The following is a 26241-nucleotide window of genomic DNA, read 5'->3' as shown; positions in this document are numbered from 1 at the left end:
GAAAATACGCAACAACCGGAAGTGACATCGGGGGAAGGAACCAAACAACGGATCGGTGGCATTGCAGGTTTTGGGCTGCGGGTTTTTTGTTTTTTGTCCTTTCTTGTGTGTAGCTTGAAGCATCGCAGTGACAAACGGAATAATAAATTGCCATGCATGGTTTTTGTGGACTTTCTGAACCGGAACTTAAGTGTGAACAACGGAACGTCCAAGCACAGTTTTACCCGCCGCAGAGCCTGCTGGGTAATATGTTAACGTCGGAAACGCGTTGATTGGAGGTCCCCGCGTGTGGAGGTAAAAAGTAGAAACGTAATAAGACTCGGTAAAGACACATAGGTAAACGATGTTGCACGAGATGCTGAGGTCTTAGACGCTCGTGCAGTGTGTTAGTAATACTACTCAGTGTGTATTGTAGTGCTGTTACAAGTAGTGCTACAACTGCTGAATCTGAAAGTGTTTGCTTCAGGTTAAACTCAGTTTAAGCTTTATACAAAGAAAATGAACAAGACTCGTTTACATTGTTTTGTCTTTAATACATATATTTATAAATGTTCCCAACCAGGAAGTTAATAAAAATATTTATATTTGTTTGTGTGTGTGCGTCCGCGCGCGTTGTTTTCTATCGAAGTGGTTGCCCTGACCACAAGTCGGTCAAAAGAAAGACGCTTAATTAATAAATATTTCGGTTTGAACCAAATCACCAGGTTAAAGGCTCATCATGATGTTTGTCGTGACATAATAATGCAACCTTCTCTGTGTCTGTCCACAGACATGTCCGCCTCTCTGGCAGCAAAGAGGGACAAGATCCAGAGAGAGGTGGAGGAACTGGAACGGAGTCTGTCTGTAACCAATGCTGAACTGGAGCTCCTAAGCAGCGGGACAGGTACCCATCTTCTCTCTCTGTCTGTCTTTATCGCGCTCTCTGTTTGCTTGTCTCTAAATAACCTGCTATATCTCTGACTAGATGATGACTGTGATCGTGAAGATGTGGATACCCCAGCGGGACAGGTAGATCTCACAGTAAAACTGTGCATGAATTGAATGAGAGTTCCGACAAAGACACAAAATCTCTGTGTGTGTGTTTTCTTGCATTCAGTCTGCAGCAGGTCTGTTGGCTGAGAGAGAGAAAATCCAGAAAGAGATCCAGAACCTGGAGGAAGTGCTGGGACCACACAGTCCCATCATTGTTTCAGGTACCTCTCTCTGGCTGTCCTGCAGCATGTCTGTGGAGCCTGAATTTATTTATTTATTTTCACATAATCAGAAACTAATGAAAAAGTCACCATGCATTTTATCTGCTAAAATATAATTTACATCAAAAATGAGGAAGGAACCTTAAAGGAACCACACTGGGAACTCTGGTACTTGTTAGAGAATTTAAAAAGGCAAATAAATGTCTCCTGCTTTCTGTCTGGCAGATGATGATTGCAGCATCAGTGAGGAGGTAAGCGTCCATGTCCTTAAGCTGTCAGTACCTCTGTCAGTAACTGTGAAATAACTTTGTATAATTACACTGATTACAGAGTGACCTTGGCCTGTCACCGTCAGTGGACTCATGTCTTCAGATGAACCTCGTGTACCAGCAGGTGGTCCAAGAGACTCTGGACCAGCTGGAGAAACTACTAACACAAAACCAGAAGGAGCAGGTCACTACTAACACACACACAAATACTCAGTCAGTATTAATGCACACAACAGGTCAAAATACAGACATTAGAAGAGTATTAACACACAACCAGAGACATTAGGAGTGTTAACAGACAATCTCAGACAGCATGTCAGTACTAACACATGACTACAGACAGTAGGTCAGTGCTCATATTAAATGTTTTTGTTTGTTTGTTTGTTTGTTTGCTTGTTGTTTTTCTAATGCAGAAGGAGCTGGAAACTCAGCTGTCTGGACAGATCAAAGAGCCTTCCAAACAGCAGCCCACCAACTCCTCCTACCAGCAGCCAATGAAGATGTATCTAGGTCGCTTCCTAAAACCATACTTCAAGGATAAACTGACGGGACTGGTAAGACAAACATGCCCAACAACTGACACAGGGTTACTGTTACTGCAGCTGACCAATTAGGGGCTGTGTTTGTCTGTATGTATTCAGGGTCCTCCAGCCAATCAGGAGGCGAAGGAAAAGGCGAGCAGGATTGCAGGATATCTCGATGACAAGAAGCTGAAAATAAAACGATGTAAGACAGTACAAACTCCCCCCCCCCCCCCCTTTTTTTTTTTTTTTTTTTTTTTTTACCCAAAGTGAAACAAACCAAATAAATGTATATAAATAAATGAACATGATAGGTGCATTGTGACACTGTTTAGGCCTAAATACTAGCACTAGCATCTACTCATGCTCATGTAACTAAGACTAAAATGCTGATGTTTAGCAGGTGCATAATTTATGTAATCAACCTGATTTCAGTGATGTTTTTGCAGCACAAATATAAATTAAACAGAATCCATAACGATTTGCGAGTGATTTAAACCATACATTAAATTTGAAATGAATACAAAGAGCATCTCAAGTGCTCAAACACGCAAAAACATTTTAAACAAATTATTAAAAGTTGGGACATGGGCATGCAAATGTAATATGCTTTGTTAATATGCTGTATTTTGGACTATTTGTTTTGTTAAAATTGGTGGTTACAGTAGTGGATACTCATATTAAACATGGCCAAAGTTTCAACAAGGTCTGTAATCCTTATGAGCCAGAAAGCGCAGGCAGACTGCTCCACTTCAAGGTAGCTTTTTTTTTTTTTTTTTAAAGAGAGAGCTGTAACCTGTGAACATAGAAACTTTTCTATCCTAGAGGCAGTCAAAAGAAAGGTATCTTAATGGGACTAGAGTTAAAACTGCTTGTTTTATTCTAATGAACTGAAGTCCCACTGAAGTTGCTGCACTGATAATAAATAAATAAATAAATAAGGATTATTTTCAACTGTCAGTCAAGAAAATTAGAGCCCAAAAACAACATTGAAGGGATATGAGCATAATAGGTCCTGTATAAGTTCAGACCATTTACCATTTTATCACCAAGTGGTGTTTGTCCCTTCAACATCTCTGATATCTGTGTCTTAGGGGAGAGCTGGCAGAAGACTCTCTTGATCCATGCAGTGTCTAGGGAGAGTCTGAGGAGACTCATCCAGCCCAAACTCTCAAAGTAACATCACGTGCTCTCATCTTTGTTTTTAATTATTATTGATATATATATATTTTTTTTACTTTACATTTTGTCTGCCTTGTTTTTGTGTCTGTGTTTGTGTGTTTCTCTTTCAGGGTGGACTACCTGAGTCAGAAGTTGCTCTCCGTAGAGGAGGCAGACAGGCAGCTAATCAGAGAGCAGATAGACAGTTTGGAGAGAGAAATCAACTTGCTCAGGTTAGCTGGATATCAATTTTGGACTTCAGTGTTCTTGCAGGGCCAGATGTGTCCATATTTATACCAGAAATGGGAATTGTCACATTATCAGGTAACATCGGAGAGCTCTAGAAGTCCAACAAACAGTTTACGGTCTATGTTGGCACAGCTGACAAATACCCTTAACTTAAAGATCATCTGAGAAGCTTCTTCAGCTCTGAGCTGAAGCCAGTGATTTACCAGAATGTTTTAGCTTGGTTCAGGTTTAGTTTAGTATGGTAAGAAACAAGTATTTAGAATAATGCTAGGCAGTTAACTTTTCTATTAGCCACTGCTACAAATATTGCTATCAATAGCTTTTTATTGTAACAGTCTAATATGTTCAGCAGTTTAAAATGTAACGTGTATCTCATTCTCTGTTCTGAATGGTCAGACAGAAGAAGGAAGAGGAGCTGATTGGTGATCGATTTGAAGAATATGACTGGCAGAAAATATCCAACATTGATGTAAGTTTTGAAAAGTAATTAGTGAATCCGATGACGAATGCAAAAGTGACGGAGTGTTGAGGTGATCACTTCTTTTACCATCGTCCCCAGTTTGAAGAGACGAGGGATGCAGGGGACATCCGCTGTTTCTGGCAGAACTTCCTCCACCCGTCCATTAATAAGACTCGGTGGAGCCAGGAGGAGGTGCAGCAACTGAAGGAGATCAGCAGGAAACACGAAGAGAGACACTGGGAGATCATCGCTCAAGAGCTGGGGGTGAGCAGGAGGGAGCACTGTCTTTTTGTCTGAAATGTGTGTCTATTTTTGATCTCTCTCTCTCTCCCCTCCCCTCCCTCCCAGACTGGAAGAACAGCTTTCATGTGTCTTCAGATGTTCCAGCGTTTTGTCTCGGGATCATTAAAACGTGGCAGCTGGACTCCAGCTGAAGATGATTTGCTGAGAGAGCTGGTGGACAAGATGAGGATCGGGAACTTCATCCCATACACACAGAGTAATCACATCACACTGTTACATCAGTCCGCCTGTCTCTCTGTCATTAATGAGGTGCATGTGCTTGTTTTACATGCCAACACTCTGAAACCTCTTCTGTTCCCAGTGAGTTACTTCATGGAGGGTCGTGACCCTGCACAGTTGATCTACAGGTGGAACCAAGTTTTAGACCCGAGCCTGAAGAGAGGGCCATGGACCAAGCAGGAGGATAAGGTACACAGAGGACTAAGTGGATACACCATAGCAGAGCCACATCAGTGTACAATCAGTAGTGTAAATAGTTCAGAGAGGAAGTACTTGTTTGTGTTCCTGTGATGAGATTCTGCTGCATAAGGTCCCAGTTTGGAACCTACTATGAGTGTTTTTTATATTTGCATATATATATTTGATACATATGATAACATCTAGTTACTGACCGGTCTTTGTCTGTCAGCTTCTGCTACAAGCTGTGGCTCGTCACGGAGAGAAGAACTGGTGGAAGATCAGGTTGGAGGTTCCCGGACGCACTGATGGAGGCTGCAGAGACAGGTAACACTTGACTGGAAGAACAGAACTGAGTTTGTCTGATAATCTGGGTCCTAGTTAAGATGTGTGTGGGGTTGCTTGCAGGTATTATGACTGTCTGAAGGCGGGGACAAAAAGAGGCCCATTCGACAGGAAGGAGAGAGAGCTGCTAGTGGAGCTGGTGGAGAAACATGGAGTCGGTGGGTCACAAACATGCCACAGAGCAGCATATTAAAAGCATGTTGCTGCAGCAGCTTTCACAAAAACACAAAAAATCTGAAATCACAAGCCCAAAATCTTTCCTGCAGCATCTTTTCTGTTTTGACTTATTAACCAAGGAACAGTTTTGACAACAGAATGAGAACATAAATCATTTTCATCAGAATATAAACATTACTGACAGTAGATTTTTATAAAGATTTTATAAACGTATACATCCATCCATCGGTCCGTCTTCTTCCACTTATCCTGAGCCGGGTCACGGCAGCAGCCTAAGCAGAGAAGGCCAGGCCTCCCTCTCCCCGGCCACCTCCTCCAGCTTGTCTGGGGGAACATCAAGGCGTTCCAAGGCCAGCCGAGAGTTATAACCTTTCCAGCATGCCCTGGTTCTGCCCCAGGGCCTCCTCAATGGGACATGCGTGGAACACCTCACCCAGGAGGCATCCTTATCAGATGCCCGAACCACCTCAACTAGCTCCTTTTGATGTGGAGGAGCAGCAGCTCTACTCTGAGCCCATCCTCGGTGGCTGAACTCCTCAGCCTATAAACTTATACAGTACTGTGCAAAAGTCGTTAGCAACCCCTTATATTTTAATAGGAAAATGGAAAGTCAGTACAGCAATAAATGGAAATATAGTATACAAGGCCAAAACAGAGTTTGTACACTTTGTAATTGGCCTTTGACCATCTTTATTCTTCAACACAGCCTAAAGTCTCTTTTTTCAGTGTTCTTCAGCTATAGTTCTCCAGGCTCTTTGAAGAACTTCCAGAGCTGTTCTATATTTCTACCCTTTGCTCGGTTCTCTGTGAAGATGATCCCACACTGCTTCAATAATGTTAATCTAGGGAGGCTAATCCATGACTGCCCCTGTTCCACACCACTGACTGAAATACCATGGTGGAGTCTCCAGTGTGGTTTATAGATGACATGTCTGTGAAGGTTCAGTCATCCAGGTCATCGTAGACTAAGGAGCTTGGAAAGAAAAGTGTCTGGACTTCTTTGAGTTGCTTGAAGACGTTTCACCTCTCATCCGAGAAGCTTCTTCAGTTCTAAGGATCAATTGGTGGGGAGTCCCAGATTTAAACCTAGTGGGAGTTTTCCCCCCCATAGATGACTGTAAACACTCACTGTTGTACCGCTCACTTGACCTTCCACACAGTGATAAATAAATATGTTTCCACTCTTTGTTTTTCTTTTTTTTTTCTTTTTTTTCTTCAGTGCCCTTCTTGTGTAATTTGGCATACCTCAGCCTTTTCTCCCCATTTCCCTTATTTAAGAACGGCCCTTTCATAGCAGCGTTCTTCTTTCTTTAGCTGCAGCATACAGCAGCCTCCTCCGTCACAACAACCCACTCCGTATCCTTCTTCACTACATCCATGGATGTTTTGTGGTCTTTCTCTTTTCCTCCTGCCTGGCAGCTCCACATTTAACATACTTTAGTGTGATCTGATACCATGAATCTTTAGCTAAATCTTCATCTGCACAGCCATTTTTTTTTAAATTAATATCCAATGAAAAATAAAACTCTGCACTAAACATTTAAGCAGCTGCAGTGACACACTCTGCTGTCAAGTGTTTGTGTGTTTGAACTCGTGTGTGTGTGTGTGTGTGTGTGTGTGTGTGTGTGTGTGTGTGTGTGTGTGTGTGTGTGTGTGTGTGTGTGTGTGTGTGTGTGTGTGTGTGTGTGTGTGTGTGTGTGTGTGTGGTTTTTTTTTCTTTCAGGTCACTGGGCAAAGATCGCAGCTGAGATTCCCAACCGTATCGATGCTCAGTGTATGAGGACATGGAGGCAAATGGCCAAAGCTGCAGATGAGGTACATGACCTGTTGTCTTGGAGGGAGGGAAATGTTGGTGTTGTGAGAGGATTAACATAGCATTACCTGATTACAGTGGGGCAAAAAAGTATTTAGTCAGCCACCGATTGTGCAAGTTCCCCCACCTAAAATGATGACAGAGGTCAGTATTTTGCACCAGAGGTACACTTCAACTGTGAGAGACAGAATGTGAAAAAAAAAAAAAAATCCATGAATCCACATGGTAGGATTTGTAAAGAATTTATACGTAAATCAGGGTGGAAAATAAGTATTTGGTCAATAACAAAAATACAACTCAATACTTTGTAACATAACCTTTGTTTGCAATAACAGAGGTCAAACGTTTACTATAGGTCTTTACCAGGTTTGCACACACAGTAGCTGGTATTTTGGCCCATTCCTCCATGCAGATCTTCTCGAGAGCAGTGATGTTTTGGGGCTGTCGCCGAGCAACACGGACTTTCAACTCCCGCCACAGATTTTCTATGGGGTTGAAGTCTGGAGACTGGCTAGGCCACTCCAGGACTTTCAAATGCTTCTTACGGAGCCACTCCTTTGTTGCCCGGGCGGTGTGTTTTGGATCATTGTCATGTTGGAAGACCCAGCCTCGTTTCATCTTCAAAGTTCTCACTGATGGAAGGAGGTTTTGGCTCAAAATCTCACGATACATGGCCCCATTCATTCTGTCCTTAACACGGATCAGTCGTCCTGTCCCCTTGGCAGAAAAACAGCCCCATAGCATGATGTTTCCACCCCCATGCTTCACAGTAGGTATGGTGTTCTTGGGATGCAACTCAGTATTCTTCTTCCTCCAAACACGACGAGTTGAGTTTATACCAAAAAGTTCTACTTTGGTTTCATCTGACCACATGACATTCTCCCAATCCTCTGCTGTATCATCCATGTGCTCTCTGGCAAACTTCAGACGGGCCTGGACATGCACTGGCTTCAGCAGCGGAACACGTCTGGCACTGCGGGATTTGATTCCCTGCCGTTGTAGTGTGTTACTGATGGTGACCTTTGTTACTTTGGTCCCAGCTCTCTGCAGGTCATTCACCAGGTCCCCCCGTGTGGTTCTGGGATCTTTGCTCACTGTTCTCATGATCATTTTGACCCCACGGGATGAGATCTTGCGTGGAGCCCCAGATCGAGGGAGATTATCAGTGGTCTTGTATGTCTTCCATTTTCTGATGATTGCTCCCACAGTTGGTTTTTTCACACCAAGCTGCTTGCCTATTGTAGATTCACTCTTCCCAGTCTGGTGCAGGTCTACAATACTTTTCCTGGTGTCCTTCGAAAGCTCTTTGGTCTTGGCCATGGCGGAGTTTGGAGTCTGACTGTTTGAGGCTGTGGACAGGTGTCTTTTATACAGATGATGAGTTCAAACAGGTGCCATTCATACAGGTAACGAGTGGGGGACAGAAAAGCTTCTTACAGAAGACGTTACAGGTCTGTGAGAGCCAGAGATTTTCCATGTTTGAGGTGACCAAATACTTATTTTCCACCCTAATTTACGAATAAATTCTTTACAAATCCTACCATGTGGATGCATGGATTTTTTTTTTCACATTCTGTCTCTCACAGTTGAAGTGTACCTCTGGTGCAAATTACTGACCTCTGTCATCATTTTAAGTGGGGGAACTTGCACAATCGGTGGCTGACTAAATACTTTTTTGCACCCCTGTACCTGTGTCTGTAATTCAGCTGGTGGTTCGGAAAAATTCGGACTTCTGGGATCTGGTCTGTAAACGAGATGAAACCAAAATAATCAAAGAATAGTTATAATATTAGGAAACATACCAAATGGTACTTTCATTACACTCCTTATGTTCATTTATTCATTTACTTTATTTAATGCCAGCTTAACCACTGGCAGAAGATAGAATTACAATATCAGCTACATAAATGAGCAATATTCACAAAAAATGTGACAACTGCTTAACTACTTAGGAACCATGGAAACTGAAACAATGACTCTTTTTAACTCTCTGAAAACAGAAATTAGGGTGTGCTAGAAAACCACAGAGGAAACGTGGGGGAGATGAGGAGAAGAAGAAGAAGGCTGCTAAAACCAACAACAACATCAGGAGACGCCTCAAGGCAATAAAAGAAGAAGTGATTAGTGAGGAGGAGGAGGAGGAGGAAGAGATGGCGATAGAATATATGGACAGTGATGATGAGAAGAAAAAGATGAAAAAGACAGAGGTACCAGAAGTGGAGAAACTAGTGGAAGTGCAAGAGGAGCAGGAGGAGGAGGAATTGGAGGAAGAATATACGTTCCCACCCATGCAGGAATGGATTCCAGTTGAAAGAGCCCAACCATTTACTTCCTTGAACTTTCGTCCAGTGGTGTTGGCTTCCTCCAACGAGTCTCACAATGACAAGTTAGTGCGATCAACCATTTTGGGGAAGTCTGGACGCTCTGTAATCATCGGCCCACCTCCCAGGGAGCTGCGATGGGAAGAACGCCACGACAGTGGCGCCATGATGATGGTGTCACCTGACCAGCTCCGAGCCCACTTGCACAATCAAGCACGGAGGTTTTACAGTAGGTCTAAATGTAAGACAAAAACTTCCCAAACCAGCAGGCCACTCTTTATGAAAGGAATGACTGGCCAGGGGGTAGACCTCATGCTTCAGGCTGCAGTGACACCATGGATTGGCAACCTGCTGATCCCAGCCAGCACCAAAAGAATGGCAGAAGATGTCCTGAGGGAGCGAGCAGAGAAGAAAGAGCTTTCTTCAACATCTGTCTTCACGTTGTTCCTCAAAGTCATGAATGTGGATGTCATGGGTTGTAAGGAGATGATAGAGCGGAGGCAAAGCGGGGTGACGTTAATAACTCCACCTTCCAATCCTCCTCCTGGCAAATTTAAAAATCCAAATACTGTGGCAGGAATACTTCAGCGAATGCATTTGGGCATGCAGGAGCCATCTCCGGCAGACAGGTGGTGCAGACAAACTCCTCCTCCTCAGCTGCACCCATCAATTGTTACTCAGGTGCCTCCTAACATCCGGACTCAAGTTGCTCCTTTGTCATTTCCCCAGCCTGCCTCAATTCCTCATTCTGACTCACAGCTGAATGCTGCTTTCTCTCGAGCTCAACACACATCTCGGCATGCAGAGGTCACTATTTCTCCATTTGCTCTTCCTGCTGCTTGTCAGAGGCAGACTACCACTCCAGTTTTTGTGGTCTCAACGCTCCAGAATGTCTCCTCTAGCTGTAACCAACAGGCTGTACCTTTGACCCAAAGCCTCACAGCCTCATTGCCCCCATTCCTTAATCAGCCTATTAGCCCCTCACAAACTGCTGTCCTCTCCCCTCCTGCCTGTTCCCGCCAACTTTGCCTTTCCCCCTCCACCCTAAATCTACCCAGAAAAAAGCAAACAGGGAATCACGAGAGTCAGAATGGGGTTGTACATGCAGGTGTGGAGGGAGAAGTTAGTATGAGCAAGGACAGAAAGAAGACGAATCTCAGTCAGAAGGCCAGAGCTCCACGCCAAGTCACTAAAGCAAAGGTAACATTTTCAGATTTCTCGCAATAAATGATTATACAGAAGTCACTATTTTTGCTTGTTTTCTAGTTGCTTTTATTACAAAAAATATTGTATTATTTATCTTTTAGACTGGGAGTATAACAATTAAAATGCTGCTTTCACTCATGCTCGATTTGTTGTACTTGCAAAGAGACTTAGAAACCATTATCGAGTGAGAAAAGTGTGCTGCAGGGGGGAAAAGGCCTTTATTGAGCCCAGTGGATTTTTTTTAAACTTATGTAATCTAATCATCTAGCCTTTACGAGTCCACCATAACCATGCAAACTTTCCCACACTATTAAGTATACCATTGCACTGCCTGCTATTGTTTGAACTTTTCAGTATTCTGAAAAAAATCCCAGAATTACCTAGAAATTATCGTTTAATATAATTTCAGTCATTGTCATGCATATGTTTCCAAAATATGAAACGACTCGTTCAGTTCAATGTTATTTGTATAGAATAGAATGGAATTCAACTTTATTGTCATTGCACATGTCACAGGTACAAGGCAGCGAAATTCAAGTCAGCTCTTCAGCAACTTCTACATACAGCTTATTTTCCCCTGGCATAATTCTTGAGTTTCTGCTGAAATTCTTCACCATTTTCTTCTTTGTTGCCAGAAGTTTAGCACACAGCATACCCACTCGGGACACGTCATGGTCTCACGATTTCCATTCTCATCAGAATGCCATATAGATCTTGCTGGCTCATCTCTGTCTTTGTTTTGTTTTGTTTAGGCTAAAGTAAAAAAGACGGCAAAGTCTGCTCCATTAAAGATGGCCAGTCCTCCCATCGAGCTGCTACCTCAGACTGTTCACTCCTCCCAAACCACACCTCCTACAGCTCATCCAGTTGATGTTATCCCTTCTTCATTAGTCACATCCCTTCGTCTCACACCGAATGACTCTTCAACTTCTGATAACCTGTCCTTCCCATCACGCCAGTCTGCCACGCCTTCCCACTCTGACGGAGCCATGTCTTCAACTCTAAACTTTAGTTTAGTCCCACTCCCCTCCAGTGTGACCAGCCAACATGCTGTTTCCTCCACTTCATGCCCAAACTCCAGCGACCACAACTACACATTTTTAACACCTAGCCCCACTGAGCATGGGTCTGACTTGAGTCAGCCTTGTCCTGTCCCAAAGCAGCCAGACAACAATGTTCCAGATGGCCAGGCCAGAGGAAAGAAAAGACAGAGGCAAGCAGCAGAAAAGCAGGAAGTGATGAGAAACGAGGACGACCAGTGTGTAGGCAGGACAAGTACAGGTGTGGACGGAAAGCGAATTCGAAAGCCGACTCATAAAGCCAAAGCTCTGCAGGAAGATGCTCAGGCCAAGGTAAGATTACTAGATTCTGTTCTTCATTCCTCATTTAGTCACATAATTACAACAACAATAGCAAAGCATGTACAGGTAGTGTAATCACCTAGTTGACTTTAAACGAGAGTTTCTTAGGTCTCCTTAAAAATCAAAATACCAAACAGCTGCCATCCAAACAGCTGCAAAAGATTTGAAGTTGACGAAAGCAGGAGACCGATGCTGCAGGTCATTAGCTGGTAGTTTTTATTAGCTGGTATCTGTCACCTCTTCAGACTGTCTCCTCTGTGGTCTGTGTTTGCAGGCTGAAGCCAAGAAGAAAAAATCTTCTACCTCATCTCCTCGGCAGAAGCGTTCTCGCGGTGCTTGCTCTAAAGAGAAAGCGAGCACACAGACTCCAGTTGCTGCTCCGGTGCCCAGGTTGCATTTATGTCCGGGTCAGTCGATGTGGTTCATGACTCCTACAGGCCTGGTCCAGCTTTCACAAGCCCCGTCCCAGGGCCTGGAGATGGCGGCAATAAACACTGTCCCTCCTTCCCCAGGGAGTAGTTTAAACCAACACACAGCCACATCACCTGTCCAGCTCGCCACCAGAGGCCTGCGGCCAATTGCACCTAAACTGTCCTCTGGGCCTGTACCGATAACCCTTCCAAATCAACCTCACCCACTTCCTGAGCCACCCGTTTGTAACCCAAGGCCTCTCGCCCCACCCTCAGTGCAGCCATCTGACCTAGACCATGGTCTCTACTCCCTCCCTTTTTGTCCCCCGCGGTCTTCCACTAACTTCTCACCGTTGGGCACAGTCAGAGTGGATGCCCCACAGTCCAGGCCACTGAGGAAGGAGGTGCTGGAGATCGACCCCTCTCTTATATTCGTGGAATCCCCAGCAGCCATAAATGACTGGTTAAGTGGGTCAGGAGGGGTGGTAGTACCAGGATTGAGCTTGTCCCTGCCCTACCTTCCACCCTTTGTCAGCAATCTGAGCATGCTCAGTAGATTGCTTTGTGCCAAGAAGTCCCTAACCAGGTCGTCCCTGCAGCTGGTGCGTGAGGGCAACAAATCCAGATGGCCCCAGACCAATTCCAAGCCTGACAGCAGCACAAAGAACGGCTCCAATGACCCTCCGCCTCAACCTCCACCAGACCTGCCGGACTCCACCTCAGACATCACACCCGCCGAGAAACACCCAGGTAACACACCATATGACCCGACAGCATGTGGTGTCTCCTACGCTCTAAATTCTGTTGATAAAATATTAAGTGCTGGATGTTTAATAATTGGCAGTTTCCTCCAGAGACTTCAGGTTGTTCTGTTTGTTTGTGTCTCCCTGCAGCTTCCCCCGCAGCCACCCCTGTCAGCTCTGACCACCTGGAGCAGCAGGAGAAGAATGAGGAGGAAGAGGAGGAGGAGCTGGTGGCAGCAGTGCGTCAGCTGGTAGCTGAGCGTTTCTCAAATAATCCTGCCTACCAGTTGCTGAAGGCACGCTTTCTGTCTTGTTTTACTCTCCCCGCACTCCTGGCTACCATGCCACCAGTCCCAAAGGTTGAAGCCTGCCAGACCAATCAGGAAGAGGAGAAGGAAGAGGAGGTGGAGGAGGAAGGAGAAGAAGAAGTGGAGCTAAGGAAACTCAAAGAAATGGCAAAACTGAGGAGAGCTGAGGTGAGTTGCGTAGGTTATTCAGGTAGTTTCAACTTCTGTTTATATCACAGTAACACTGACTCTGGCAGCATTCAACTTACTGTGGGCACATATACGGTCATTTGGGAAACAAATTGTTAGCCCCAAATGCCACAAATTCGAGTTCTTCTCTGTAAGGTTTCTATACTTTTATCACATGATAGCAGAAATAGCCAGTTTCTTTATGTAGAAATCTGTCTAAATCTAAAGCAGGGATTTCAAACTAATTTTACATAGTGGGCCATATATAGCCCACTTTGCTTTTAGGTGGGCCGGACCAGTGAAACTAATTTGGTATTGTGTGGATAATAATTGGGCAGCACGGTGGCACGGTGGTTAGCACTGTTGCCTCACAGCAAGAAGGTCCTGAGTTCAATTCCACCATCAGGCCGGGGTCTTTCTGTGTGGAGTTTGCATGTTCTCCCCGTGTTTGCGTGGGTTCTCTCCGGGTACTCCGGCTTCCTCCCACCGTCCAAAGACATGCAGCTTGTGGGGATAGGTTAATTGGATAATCCAAATTGCCACTAGGTGTGAATGTGCGAGTGAATGTGAGTGTGAATGGTTGTCTGTCCCTGTGTGTTAGCCCTGCGACAGACTGGCGACCTGTCCAGGGAGTACCCCGCCTCTCGCCCTATGACAGCTGGGATAGGCTCCAGCGCCTCCCGCTTTATCAATAGGAAAAGCTGTAAAACTCCTCCCAACATCCCTGATCTAAAGGGGAAAAACAAAGAAAAGGATGGAAAAAGAACCTCATTAGTTTCAGTGTGGAAGTTGATGAAAGGACACAAGCTAAAGCAGCAGTGATGCTGTCATTTTGGCTGTATTTGCATGTAAAATGATCACTGAGTGAGAAAGTGCCCTCTGTGCCTCACAGAATAGAGGGAAGTTAGTGTGACTCACATTTGAGTATATTTTTCCTTGCGTGTCTGAGACAGAGAGGTGAAATAAGAAAGTGAATGTCATGCTGGCCACGTAATCCAGGCTGCGATAGCTCAAGTGTATTTAAAATAGGACCATGATAAAAACAAATCTGTGACTATATAGTACTAACAAAATGAACCAAAAAATGTAATTAATAGCAGTAATGGTTATTTTAGGAGTCACATAGTTGTAATTCTGCTGTTCATTAACTCTGGATTTCTGTAGAAAACACTGAAAATACAACAGCTGAGCAAAAATAATTCAATGTGGGTAACCCTGCAGTGACTCATGCAGTCGTGAAGTCTGATCACATCAAAATCCTGTGGTTCAGTAATCAGAACAGAGGCACAAACACACTGAGAAATTTTTGTTTTTGTCCACAGAAATCACTGCAGCTGCTGTGTGACAGCTCTGGAGCTTCAGCCAGTCACTTTTCAGGGATCACAGATGTCACCAGACCCACGTCGGACCAGACCTGACCAGACGAGCAGAAACTAAAGAAAACAGAAAAGGCACTTTCTGGGGAAAATGTGTTCATCTATACATTCAGGTCACATGTTCAGTTCCTCAGGTGAAAATGACTTTAGTATGTAATCGTTTATACATCTGTTTTTATATCTATGAAAACACTTTCCTGGGCGACTTCACAAACAGATACAATGTTCTGTTTTATTAGGTGCATTCAGGGACCCTCAAAATGCAACTTTTGAGTGCAGTGATGATGTTTGGAGGAGTTGGTTTTCTAAGAATGGGAAGCTTAGTTCTTACAGACTGAAGTGAGACTGATGTCTTTATAAAGGATGACTGTGGTCGGCAGGGAGTAAAAGGAACTGAGTGTTAGTGTTGAATATGTGTAGCAACTTAAGAATGAGTTCAAAACTCACTAAATTGCACTAAAAAATGTTTTTTTTGGTTTTGTTTTTTTGCTGCTGCTGCTGCTGCTGAAATTTTTCAGCTTCTGTACACAAATGTTGTTTTATTTTCGAATAAAAAGGTTTGTTTGGAATGAAAAAGCATCTGTGTGTGTGCGTGCCTGTTATTGGAGACAGTGAGGACATGTCTTTTTGCCTCCTGTTTGTGAAATCTGCTGTGACTCTTAGACTTTCATTACTTCTTTTACATGTCCTTGTGTTGGTAAAATTTCAAGACTGAGAATTCTGCTGTGGCACAACTTCCTGTTTCAGTCAGATGATGCTTCCTGTTGGCTGGGAGTGATTCCCCTTCAGACTTCTCTAATCCTTCACTTCTTCCTCTTTTGCATATTTAACACTATAGAGAACTAAAGCTTCTGTCCATCTGTAATCTTTTTTTGTCATGTGGTTTAGGATTTGGACACACAATTTTATATGCACACTCGTAAGCTAACATTAAAACCACCCATTTAATATCATATAGGTCCCCCCCCATGTCTCCAAAAGAGCTTTGACCCATGCCCAGAGAAGGGCTCAATAGTGTGTTCCTCCAGCCTCTGCTCAGTTTGGGGGGGGGGGGCTTTGGGAGACCGCAGATGTTGAGGGGGGCCACATTATCATAGAGAATAGTGATTGGTCTGCAGCAATGTTTGGGTGGGTGGTAGATGTCAAGACTCGGGTTTTCACAACAGAAAACTAAATTATTACAAGGAGGGGGGAAAAGGCAAATTAAAAAATGATTATTAATGTTCACTGACTTTATTGAAAAAAGCACTTGTTGCTATCTAACATTCACACTCTGATCAACACATCAGGGCTAACTCGGGGTTCAGCCCAAGGATACTTTGGCATACAGATTGGAGCTGCCAGAAAATGAACTGCTAACCTACTTATAGACTATTTGTTTAAAAGAGTGCAGAAACAAGTCCGCTATGTACAAATGTAAGAGGTGAACTGCCAGAGGTTAAAAAAAGTAAGGTTACCCCAAAAAAATGTACTTTTAAGAATTAACAATGGAAGAGAGACCAAGACAGACCATCATAACACGTCTAAAAATGTAGGTCTGTCCTACAGAAAACTTGCAAAGAAAGTGTATGCCACAGGTGGCCAATTTGAGTCAAAAGTTTAGAATACATTTTGGCCTATAAATTAATTCCATGATTTCTTTTTTCACTCTAATTGCATATTTGTATTATGCTTTCATTTCAGAGTGCAATGAGACATTAAACAGCATAATTTTTAATAACAAACTGGAAAAATTGGGATTTTCTAAAACTTTTGACCGGTGGTGTGTATATAACAAAAGTAATGATTTTAAACAGCATTTTTTATTTTATTTTTTAAACAAATAGCAATTAAGATATTTTGATAAGATACATTACTATATTTAAAAAGTTGGGAAATTTGGGATTAATTAAAAAAGATCAATGCTCATTATCTTGCATGGTGGTCAGATAGTGTGCACTGTCACTTCACAACAAGAAGCTCTGAAGATCTTGGCCCTTTCTCCGTGTACCTGCGTGCACATTGCTTCCTCTCTCAGCTTCCTCCCACATTATAAGAATTTGGATCCATTTAGTCAAACAGTGGTAAAGTACTGAATAATTGTCTAATCAAATCCATTCATGTCGAAGTGAGGCAAAACAGGTCATTTGCACGCATGCAGGAAGCTTTACTTTACTTCTCCACATTGCACTTACACATCCACTCTTGTGGTAACCTTATCAGCCAAATCCTACTTTAACCACTCATGACAGGTAAAGTAAGTCAATAAATTTTAAAAGGTTGATAGAGTGTAACTCAATAAGAGAAAAGTCACTCAAAAGAAAAGAGCTCAGTTTTTGTTTTTGTTTTTTAAAAAGTAAATTTAATGGAGCTTACTAAGTAAAAGTATTGTTTTTTTTAATCTAATGAAATGGTTTTATAAACTTAAATAGAATAATATAATAAAAAAGTGTCTTAAATTATAGAATAAAAGTAGACACAGTGACCATGAGATGATGTTAAAGTTGGAAAGCATTGTGAGCATTACTGATGTTATAAAGTATTACCCAAGCAGAATGTGGACAGTCAGCTTGATCAGAAAGCTCAGTGCTAAACAGCTGTGACCTGATTGGTGTATTCAGATGAGCTGGAATCAGTCAGCTCAGAGTCAGTTAAATGAGGCGGAGACTGACAGTAAAACAAGAAGTGACCTCAACGATGTGTTCAGAAAATCAGAGGCAGATAGAGAGAAGCGGGTGTGTGGGACCAGTGTAACCAGCGTACTCAGTGTAGTCCTCAGTGTGCACAGTGGTGTGTTGTGTAGTGTGTAACGGCACGATGGATGGAGTGAGTGAGGATGACCTCTGTTGGCTCCAGCTGGATGACTTCAGGATGCTGCTCATCAAAACTATTGATCCTTCAAGAATCACCCCCTACCTCCGCCAGTGTCAGGTATGCTCTTGCTCCTGCCTCTTGTTCTTGCTACTCTCCTCTCTGCTCCTGTGGTTGTTGCTCCTCTTCCTTCCTTTCAGGTGGTGATAGGTTCATGTGTGGTCTACCTTATCAGGTAATCAGTGCTGAGGATGAAGAGCAGCTCTTCAATGACCCGGCGCTCGTCATCAGGAGGCGTAAAGTTGGTACGTTGGGTTTTTTTGTTTTTTTTAAACATACCAGATTGAAGCCAGTACAAACCTTTCAGTTAGTCCAGAAAGGCCTCCACGTGAACCTCCTGATCCACAAGGAGGAAAAAAACACAAAAAAACACAGCAATGTTTAATTAATTCATCTGAAATCTGGGTTCATGTAACTGCTGGGGAGAAGTAAATACTTGAAAAATTTAGCTGAAAGCACACATCTTCACTGTTCATCCTTTATACTGTCTATGAGTAAGATGAGTCTTTAAAACACATTCATAAATTACAAACGTCTCCTGGCGGAGAGGTCTAATTCAGTGACTTCCCATCAGCCTAGCTTACTTCTATCAGTAAAGCTGTATGAGACAAGATCAGAAATGTCTTAGAAACAAGACAAAGAGAGTTCTCACTCAGTGGCTGCTGCGTGTGGTCAGAATGGTCTAAAATACTAGGAAGTTGTAACAGTGTGGTTCCTCTACACCTTGGCAGGGTGTTGTTGACGTTAGTTGGCAAACCCACTTCCAGAGTTTTTCTGTTAAAAGAAACTGTAAGCATTTACTTAATCGGTTAGGTCATCATGAACAAAAATTAATTAGAAAAAAACAACCAAAAAGAAAACAACAGAGTGCGCATAACCTCACCAAATATAGATATTCATGGTGACATCTGAGTCACAGAAGTCAGACCATACTCACTTAGATTATGCCCTGTTCATGTTTAAAGAAGTGTTTGGTTGCCGTTGTTGTTCTTATACATGTCAACGTGGCCAAAACGGTCGCAGTGACTCGCTGACCCTTGGTGTCCCTATATAGATAGCACCATTATATATCAGCGTAATGAGTCTTGCATCCGCTGACCTTTGTTGTAACCTTTAATCTGTAGGGGCCCTACTGGACATTTTGCAGCGAACGGGAGTCAAAGGTTACACAGCTTTCCTGGAGAGTCTGGAACTGGATTATCCTCAACTGTATAGCCGGATCACTGGGAAGGAACCCAACAAGACCTTCAGCATCCTGATTGGTCTGTCTTCCTGACTGTTTGCCTGTTCAGATATTTTCATGTACTGATTATAAATTGATTCTGATCAGCTGTGTATTGCGTGTTCAGACACTGCAGGAGAATCGGGTCTCACTCAGTTCTTGATGTCGGAGCTCAGCCGCCTGCAGAGGGCACTGCAGGATGAGCGGAGGCGCCGCCAGCAGGCCTGCTCTGCTGCCAAGGATCAGGTTGGTTCAGCCACACGGTTACTGAGGAACAGAGCGAGATGGAAATTACACAAAAAACGTAATGTTCAATCGCTGTGTTCTCTCTTGCGCTTGTCTTCAGGAGGTGTGGTCTCGCCAGCAGCAGCTGAAAGACCGTGAGCTGAAAAAGCTGACTGAGCGCGTGCAGAAGGTGCGAGATGAACGGGAGCGGCTGAGTGAGGAGGTCAAGCAGCTCAGAGATCACAACTACAGTCTGATGGCTGACATCAACAGTCTGAACCAGGAGAAGAGCAACGCCCTGCTGGCCAACAGAGATCTGCAGATAGAGGTCAGCTAACGTGTGTCCATCTGACATGCTGCTGACCCGTACAGAGATAGAGCCTGACCTCTGACCTCTATGTGTGTAGGTAGAGCGCCTGAAACACACAGTGATGCGAGCAGAAAACCAGACTCGACTGCTGAGGCGACGAACACTGAGACCACTCCAGGTGGTACTGGATATCTAACACACACCCTTTTACCTTTTATCTGACCCTCACTACAGCTATGTATGAATTATTCAGTTTCGACTGTTGAGTGTTTTTAGTTTGAGCTCATACCTGCAGGTTACATTACATAACTACAGCCACATGAAAGAGGAAGATTTCACATGGCTTTGCAGTCCTGTGAAAAGCTAAGAAAATATCAAAATTCATGACTATACAATGAGAAAAAAAGACTGAATATGAATGCTTGTTTGGAAGGGTTGCCACGAGAAAGCATGGCAGCACAGCTTAGGTTTCCAAGGTTGCATGTGAAGAAACCACAACCACATCCTGTGGATAGAAACAACCAAAGTGGAGATGTTCGGCCGTAGCACACTGAGCAATGTTTGGTGAAGACCAAAACTTTCACATGACTGTTTCTGCTGCTTTGCCTAGAATCTGCTTTTCACTACAATTTTGTTGCACTGGACTTGGTTTTAAAGGCAGTTTTCACAGCTACACTTTAACAAACAATTCAAACACCTTTCATGTGTTATCCCACATGAACTGATTAGTAGTGAAAAGTATTTCGCACACCTCTTATCCCAGACTACACTTCGGTTCTTTTTGCAGAGCTTAAAAACTGTTTAAAGGTTAAAAAACACCACTTAGATTAACGTGTTAACTTGTGTATTTCAGAGCAAGAGTCTAGCTTTGCCCACTGAGACCTTTTTCCACCCGGATAAAGTGGAGGAGCTGAAAGAGGAGAAACAGGAGGAGAAAAAGCAGGAGAAGAAGGAGGAGGCACCAAAGCAGCAGCAGCAGCAGCAGCAGGAGAAGCAGGAGAGCAAAGCTCCTATGATGAACCTCCTCTCCACTGTGTTCAGACTGAGGAGAGAACTCCACAAAACAGAGGAGCAGAGAGCCAGGGTGAGGAGCACCGGTAGTTTCAAACAAGACTATAGCACATGGCTAACAGAATGCAAAGCTGCTCCCTTTAAGCAAATAAATATAATGCATTCAGGGAAATTTAAATTGTAGAATGTATCACATGTAATATTAGCATTTTGGCTGATTCCATTTAGTTTTTTGGGACCCTTAAGTGACCATATTTGGATTAGAGGGTGGAGTGTGGTCATGAGCTGTGGGTAGTGACCGAAAGAACGAGATCGCGAATACAAGTGGCGGAAATGGGCTTCCTCTGAAGGGTGGCTGGCCTCTCCCTTAGAGAGGATGAGAAGTTCGGCCATTCGGGATGGGCTCAGAGTAGACTTGCTGCTCCTCCACATCAAAATGAGCCAGTTGAGGTGGTTCGGGCATTTGACAAGGATGCCCCCTGGGCGCCTCCTGTGCGAGGTTTTCCGAGCATGTCCCACTGGGAGGAGGCCCCAGGGCAGACCCAGGACACGCTGTCGAGATTATATCTCTCAGCTGGCCTGGGAATGCCTTGGTGTTCCCCCGGATAAACTGGAGGATAAGTTTCAAGATAAGTGTAATCTCTGAGATGTTCCTTGTGATGAATCATTACTTTTGTCATATTTTCAGCGATATGTGGTTTTAGGTTGAGTTTAGTTAGTAGTGAATGTGCACCATGGTGTTTCTGAGCAGCAGCATTGCTCATGCCACAGTAAAAGGATGTTTTATTGGAGCAAAGAGTAGCAGGAAATCCACATGCATGCTTCTATTTGATGTCAATCCCTCGAGTGTGTCATGTGTCAGCTATCAAGTGCAACTGCTGGAGGCTGTATATGTGTGTGTATGAATCTCATTCTTGGTTTTGCAAGCCTGAATGCGTTTGTTTTCAGACTTTGGAGGAGAAAGAGGAACTGGAACTGCGCTGTGCTCAGCTGAAAGGAGATGCCAAGATCTACCGTCAACAAAACAAGCAAACCCTGAGACAGCTGGAAGAGGTGATCAGGGAGAGAGAAAAGGTGAGGAGCCTGAGAAGGGATAAGAACGGGAGGTGGGGCAGAATGTTGGTGGGTGTTAACTCTGGTCGGTTCTTCAGGCGCTGTCATCGCAGTCAGAGAAGCATGAGGAGGCACGGGTACTCCTGCAGGAGAAAGACCAGTACAGGGAGCAGGTCAGAAAGCTGACTGAGCAAATAGACAGGCTGGAGCTTCTGCTGCTGAGGTCACAGGGGGAGGAGCTACAGCTGAGGACACGCCTCCGCAGAATCACTTCCAACTCTCATCAGGTGAGGAGCAGCTGGAGGAGCTGGAGGAGGAGGGATTTTATGAAGGTGAAGTATTGAGGTAATAACACCGGCTTCTGTCCTCAGTGTGAAAGGAGTGTGAGCAGCGAGGAAGAGGAGGAGCCTCCAAAGAGCACTGCTAAAGGTCAGTCATGTCATGTGATGAGATGACACGGGGTAATGTGAGGTGATGTCATGTGCAGTGGTTTTGTGTGAACAGGCAGCAGTGAGGAGGTTCGCAGCGGGACTTCGGGGGAGAACGACGAGGCTCAGCGGCAGCAGAATGACTCTTCAGGAGAAATCGTCGAGCCTGGCTTCAAATCCAGTAATACTGTATCATGGGTAATTTCTACGTGCCTTATTCACACTGCTAATTTAACTCATGGTGTTTGGAAGAGACTTCAAAGCCTGTCTGTTCGTCTACAGGAGGAGGAGCAAGCAGAAGTCTGTTTTAGAGGTCGTTCAAACTTTGTTTACCGCAGGTTAGTACTGGCTTTTTAAAACTTTATTTCTATACATCTGTACATGCATACAGTGTGAGTATGACTGTGTTCTTATTTCCAACAGGAAGCGAGCCCTCAGGTCAAAGCTCAACAGTACAGACTATATAGCCTGTAACCTCGACGACAGCAGCGACATCACCGACTCTGACTGATGTGACGCCATGAATGTATTTAACGTTAAATGCATGGCATATTTTTTACCAACCTGCAGCTCAAAGTGCTCCATATGGCAACACCAAAACAACTCTAAGAAGCAGCATTTAAGTTTTACTTCAGACAAATTAAGACAACATATAGCTGTTTATTTTTAACACAAGAATTCCTAATAGGACTTAAAGAAAAGAAATGTAAACTTAATAGCAACAATACATCACAACTGTCAACCTAAAAACTGAAGGCCAGATTTACTGAAGGATGCAAGATTGTGTGATGCTGCATTTGCAAAAGTGCAGAGATGGGAGAGGAAATTCTGCATCTCACTTGTTAACGTCGCTCATTTAAAAACTAGATCCAGCCAGTTTATTTCAGTAATGAGAAATGAACCAAGAGCAGCACAACCTATTGAGTCAAAAGGAGCCGAACTGATGAACCTGATGAGGGTTTTGTGCTGCTGCAGACCGTTAGAAAATCTGGCCCTAAGGGGAGTTGACAGAGGAAGCAGTATGTAGAAATTTTGTAGCAGACGATTGGTCACGAGTAGACGTTCCAGCTTCAAGCTGCTTAGGTACGTCGCTGAGGTATTTACCACCCTTTCATTTGTGAATTAGCAGCATCTTTGGATTCACTGGCAGTCATTTAAAACGCTCAGCTTGAAGTTGAGAAAAGTTTAACTCAGACCCGCCCACTGCGCATCGCCAAAGGTTATTTCATCTTGACATAACTTAATTTCATTGACTTTCTATTATCCCTGGTGGTCATGTCACTTCTAGACACTTTTCTGGATTCCCCTTATAACTATAATATATGTATTAATATTTCACACTAAACGCGGGAAATTTTCCTTTAAAATCATTGACAGAGATCATAATTATGATATAACGAGGTGGGATATTCCACAGTTAAGGCGTATCAAAACAGAAGGTGCTTTCACCTGGTGTAGAAGATGGATGCACCCAATGAGACATCACTTCTAGGTTGGTGAAGCCTTCAACTGAGCATTTTGATGAAAAAAACCCCACAAAAACAAATGCCACGTGCTCATTGGCTGACAACTTGTGATTTTCTTATTGATTTTTACACAACTGGAAGTCTTTTTGCAACCAGAGAAGTCGCCCCCTCCTGGCCATTAGAAATAATTCAGGCACTTTCATGAAGATTTGTCCAACTTTAACATACAGTCTATGGAATGGACACATTTATTGCTTTTCCCATAGTTGACAATTCCACAAGAAATGACTCTTACTGATGCTAAAAACTTTGTTCCTAACAAAATTGTTGTGTCCAAAGTTGAAACCACTGCTACTGGTGACTATGGGAAGGGCAAATGCAGCTTACAGATTCGGTCTGCCATGATTTTCACCAAGTCAGAATTGGCTCTGCACTGGCACTGTTTCTGGTAGCACACTAGTTAAACTAGTGTCTATGATGTATGTAGTTATGTGATCAGTGAGAAGAGCGATGAGAAGATGCGGTATGTTGGGTTGATGCAGAGATGTAAAGTTGTACATCCTATGGTTTCTAGTTATTTTAAATAATCTTTCCAAGTTAAAGCATGAAAGCTTTAACTTTACATGCCATTGCTCTCTGAGATACGATCCCAAAGACAAATAAGATTTCAACTCAGGAAAAGCACAGAAAGACCAGACCATGACCAAACAGTGGATCCAAATCTGCTCAGATTTCTAAAAATTGACAGAGCTTTCAGTTTCCAATTGAATCTGAAGTTGGCTTTTTCTTCACCTAGAAGTTAATTTTTTCACTGTAACATTTCATGCTCTGAAATCAGGAAACTTGCAGTGTTTGTCGAAATGATTTGTTTTGTTCAATACAAAAAGTGCTACCTGGAAGCCGGAGAAAATCTCAGATTCCAGACTCTGATACTTCATTTAGACTTTGCTACATATTAATTGAATTGTTATTATAAATAATGAAGCGATGCTTAGTATACAGTATTTACTTTGTATAAGGAGGCTTGACATCAGCGGCTGTGAACCTGGAGGTTGTTGTTTTTGTTCTTGTTTCTTTCACTAGCTTTAGGGAGAGATCCTGGTTTAAAATATGATTTGAAATTGAAACTGGTCTCACTTTACTATTTTGATGAATGTTGCTGGACACCAAAATCATTATGTCTGCAGAATGCAGTTAGCGTGTCTTATCTGCTATGATTGAATACATAATGCAACATAAATGCTATAAAATTATAATTGATATCATTACCATTATTTTAAACACAAATTATTGACATTATAAAACCAATTAAAACTTTACTAATGGCTGTTAAAAATTCTTAATTAAAAATTACAATTAACTTTGAATAATTAGGTACTGAAGGTAAATTAAATAGGTATTATTTATTAACAATGTTTATTTTTCTTTTTTTTTGTCTGAATGTCACTTTCCATGGCATTCAAACACCCCAATAACCCATATTTTTTTATTGATGACTTTTGTTGCAGTGTACATAATCTGATTTTTCTTCTTTACTTCTGTCTATATGTAATTTACAGTGTGGCTTGTCTTTATTATGAACATGATAAAAGTTTCAAATAATGACAGTGATGTGTAGAAGTAATGCCTGCGAGCCAAAGTTCTGGATTATGTTTTCAGCTTCCTTTTTTCTTTTTCTTTTTTTGGCTTCCATCACAAACTGATGTCAGCTTGTCACAAATTTATTTATATAGTAACCTGCAGCAGGTACAGAATGCCTACAAACTACAGACAGTACAGATCATCAGCACAGGCGCTGCTCTTCAGAAGGCCTCCAGAAGCCGTTGAAACAGGGAGGCTCAGTCTTTTTGAGAAGGAAGAACTTAAATAAAATTAAACAAAAAAAAAAGGTGATCTTGTAGTGGAAACCCAGAATAAAAACATAGAGCCAAGCATGAGCAGAACAGGCAACCAAAATAATCTGATTTCATTTTTGTGAAGTTTGATTTAAGAACTTTGTTAAAATTCATTTTACTGTGGGATTTAAAGAATTTATAAATTGAGCTTGATGTCATAAAACATTTTTCAAAACTCTCAGTTTCTTGTTATTCCTATTTAATTTCTTAAAAGTTTGATTTTTGTATGAAGTGTTGTGGATGTTAAATTATTAGAATCAGGATATAACTTTTGTTTTGTTTTGCCCAGAAGAACATATTGTATTTTTGTCTTTTTTCAGTATTTAATCAATCAAGAAGATTAATTTTTCTATTTAATTAGCAGCAAATGTTCAATAAAGCACAGTTAATCACTGAGGGAGAGAATATGATCAGCTCTTGCACTGATTTTTCAGTTTTCTTCTATTGCTGATGAATTTTCAGATTTTGACAGGTGATCCAATATTTTCTTCAGAGCTCCTGATCTCTCCTGATAGAGTGAATCTCCTCCACCTCAGGATATCTGACAGTAAGGCTCCTGCTCCGCTTTACAGCTCCTAATTTTAACAGGAGTCTGTATGACTCGCTTCTGGAGCCAGCCTCAAGAGGTCATCGGAGGTGTTTTCTTCACAATTCCATGGAGAGGTGGTGTGGAGGGTCAGAGGATCTTTTGTTTTTCACTCTCTGGTTTTGGAGACCAGCAAAGTTTACTCTCCAGCTTTTTATGTTCACTTTCAGCTACATTTTGGAACAGTAATAACTACAGCATGTAGTATTTCAGCTACAGTAGGTTTGCTTTCTAGCAATTTTCAAATAATTTACATAAATGTGAAAAAAAAAAGAAATACAGAACTGATGAGTGACACAGTCTGAAGAAAAGGTCAACTGGAGCTGAGCTCTTTGAGGAACCTCAAACTGGATGTTAGGACTTTATTGTTTTACTGCAGTTTGAGGAACCATCTCGACACATGGACGAGGTCGCG

The 26241-nt window shown here is 42.7% G+C and overlaps 2 protein-coding genes across 5 annotated transcripts; both read left to right on the top strand.

Annotated features, from left to right (window-relative positions):
• The first annotated feature begins 26 nt into the window (after nt 1–26).
• Nucleotides 27–15359, top strand: snapc4 (small nuclear RNA activating complex, polypeptide 4). Of its 3 annotated transcripts, none has more exons than XM_026187451.2 (22): nt 27–294; nt 770–883; nt 965–1008; nt 1097–1193; nt 1419–1444; nt 1524–1646; nt 1876–2016; nt 2104–2188; nt 3078–3159; nt 3276–3377; nt 3790–3862; nt 3953–4117; nt 4202–4352; nt 4458–4564; nt 4785–4879; nt 4961–5055; nt 6798–6889; nt 8888–10408; nt 11167–11766; nt 12050–12935; nt 13079–13404; nt 14727–15359. In XM_026187451.2, the coding sequence occupies exons 2-22, from the start codon at nt 772–774 to the stop codon at nt 14820–14822; spliced, it is 5019 nt and encodes a 1672-aa protein (XP_026043236.1). In that variant the 5' UTR covers nt 27–294; nt 770–771; the 3' UTR covers nt 14823–15359. The 3 variants fall into 3 exon arrangements, with proteins under 3 accessions (XP_026043236.1, XP_026043238.1, XP_026043237.1); XM_026187453.2 differs by lacking the exon at nt 27–294 and adding an exon at nt 312–336; XM_026187452.2 differs by lacking the exon at nt 27–294 and adding an exon at nt 355–466.
• Nucleotides 15360–17452: 2093 nt separating this feature from the next.
• card9 (caspase recruitment domain family, member 9) lies at nt 17453–24275 on the top strand. 2 transcript variants are annotated; one of them, XM_026188292.2, is made up of 13 exons: nt 17453–17690; nt 17806–17875; nt 18755–18892; nt 18980–19098; nt 19199–19405; nt 19485–19565; nt 20241–20471; nt 21347–21472; nt 21550–21738; nt 21823–21880; nt 21939–22077; nt 22162–22217; nt 22303–24275. In XM_026188292.2, exons 1-13 carry the CDS (start codon nt 17577–17579, stop codon nt 22344–22346), a joined length of 1572 nt encoding a protein of 523 aa, XP_026044077.1. In that variant the 5' UTR covers nt 17453–17576; the 3' UTR covers nt 22347–24275. The 2 variants fall into 2 exon arrangements, with proteins under 2 accessions (XP_026044077.1, XP_026044076.1); XM_026188291.2 differs by having other exon boundaries at nt 17454–17690; nt 21956–22077.
• The last annotated feature ends 1966 nt before the right edge of the window (nt 24276–26241 follow it).

This window comes from Astatotilapia calliptera, chromosome 12, assembly GCF_964374335.1.
Source record: "Astatotilapia calliptera chromosome 12, fAstCal68.1, whole genome shotgun sequence".
Taxonomy (NCBI): domain Eukaryota; kingdom Metazoa; phylum Chordata; class Actinopteri; order Cichliformes; family Cichlidae; genus Astatotilapia; species Astatotilapia calliptera.
This window is presented reverse-complemented; position numbering and strand designations above follow the sequence as displayed.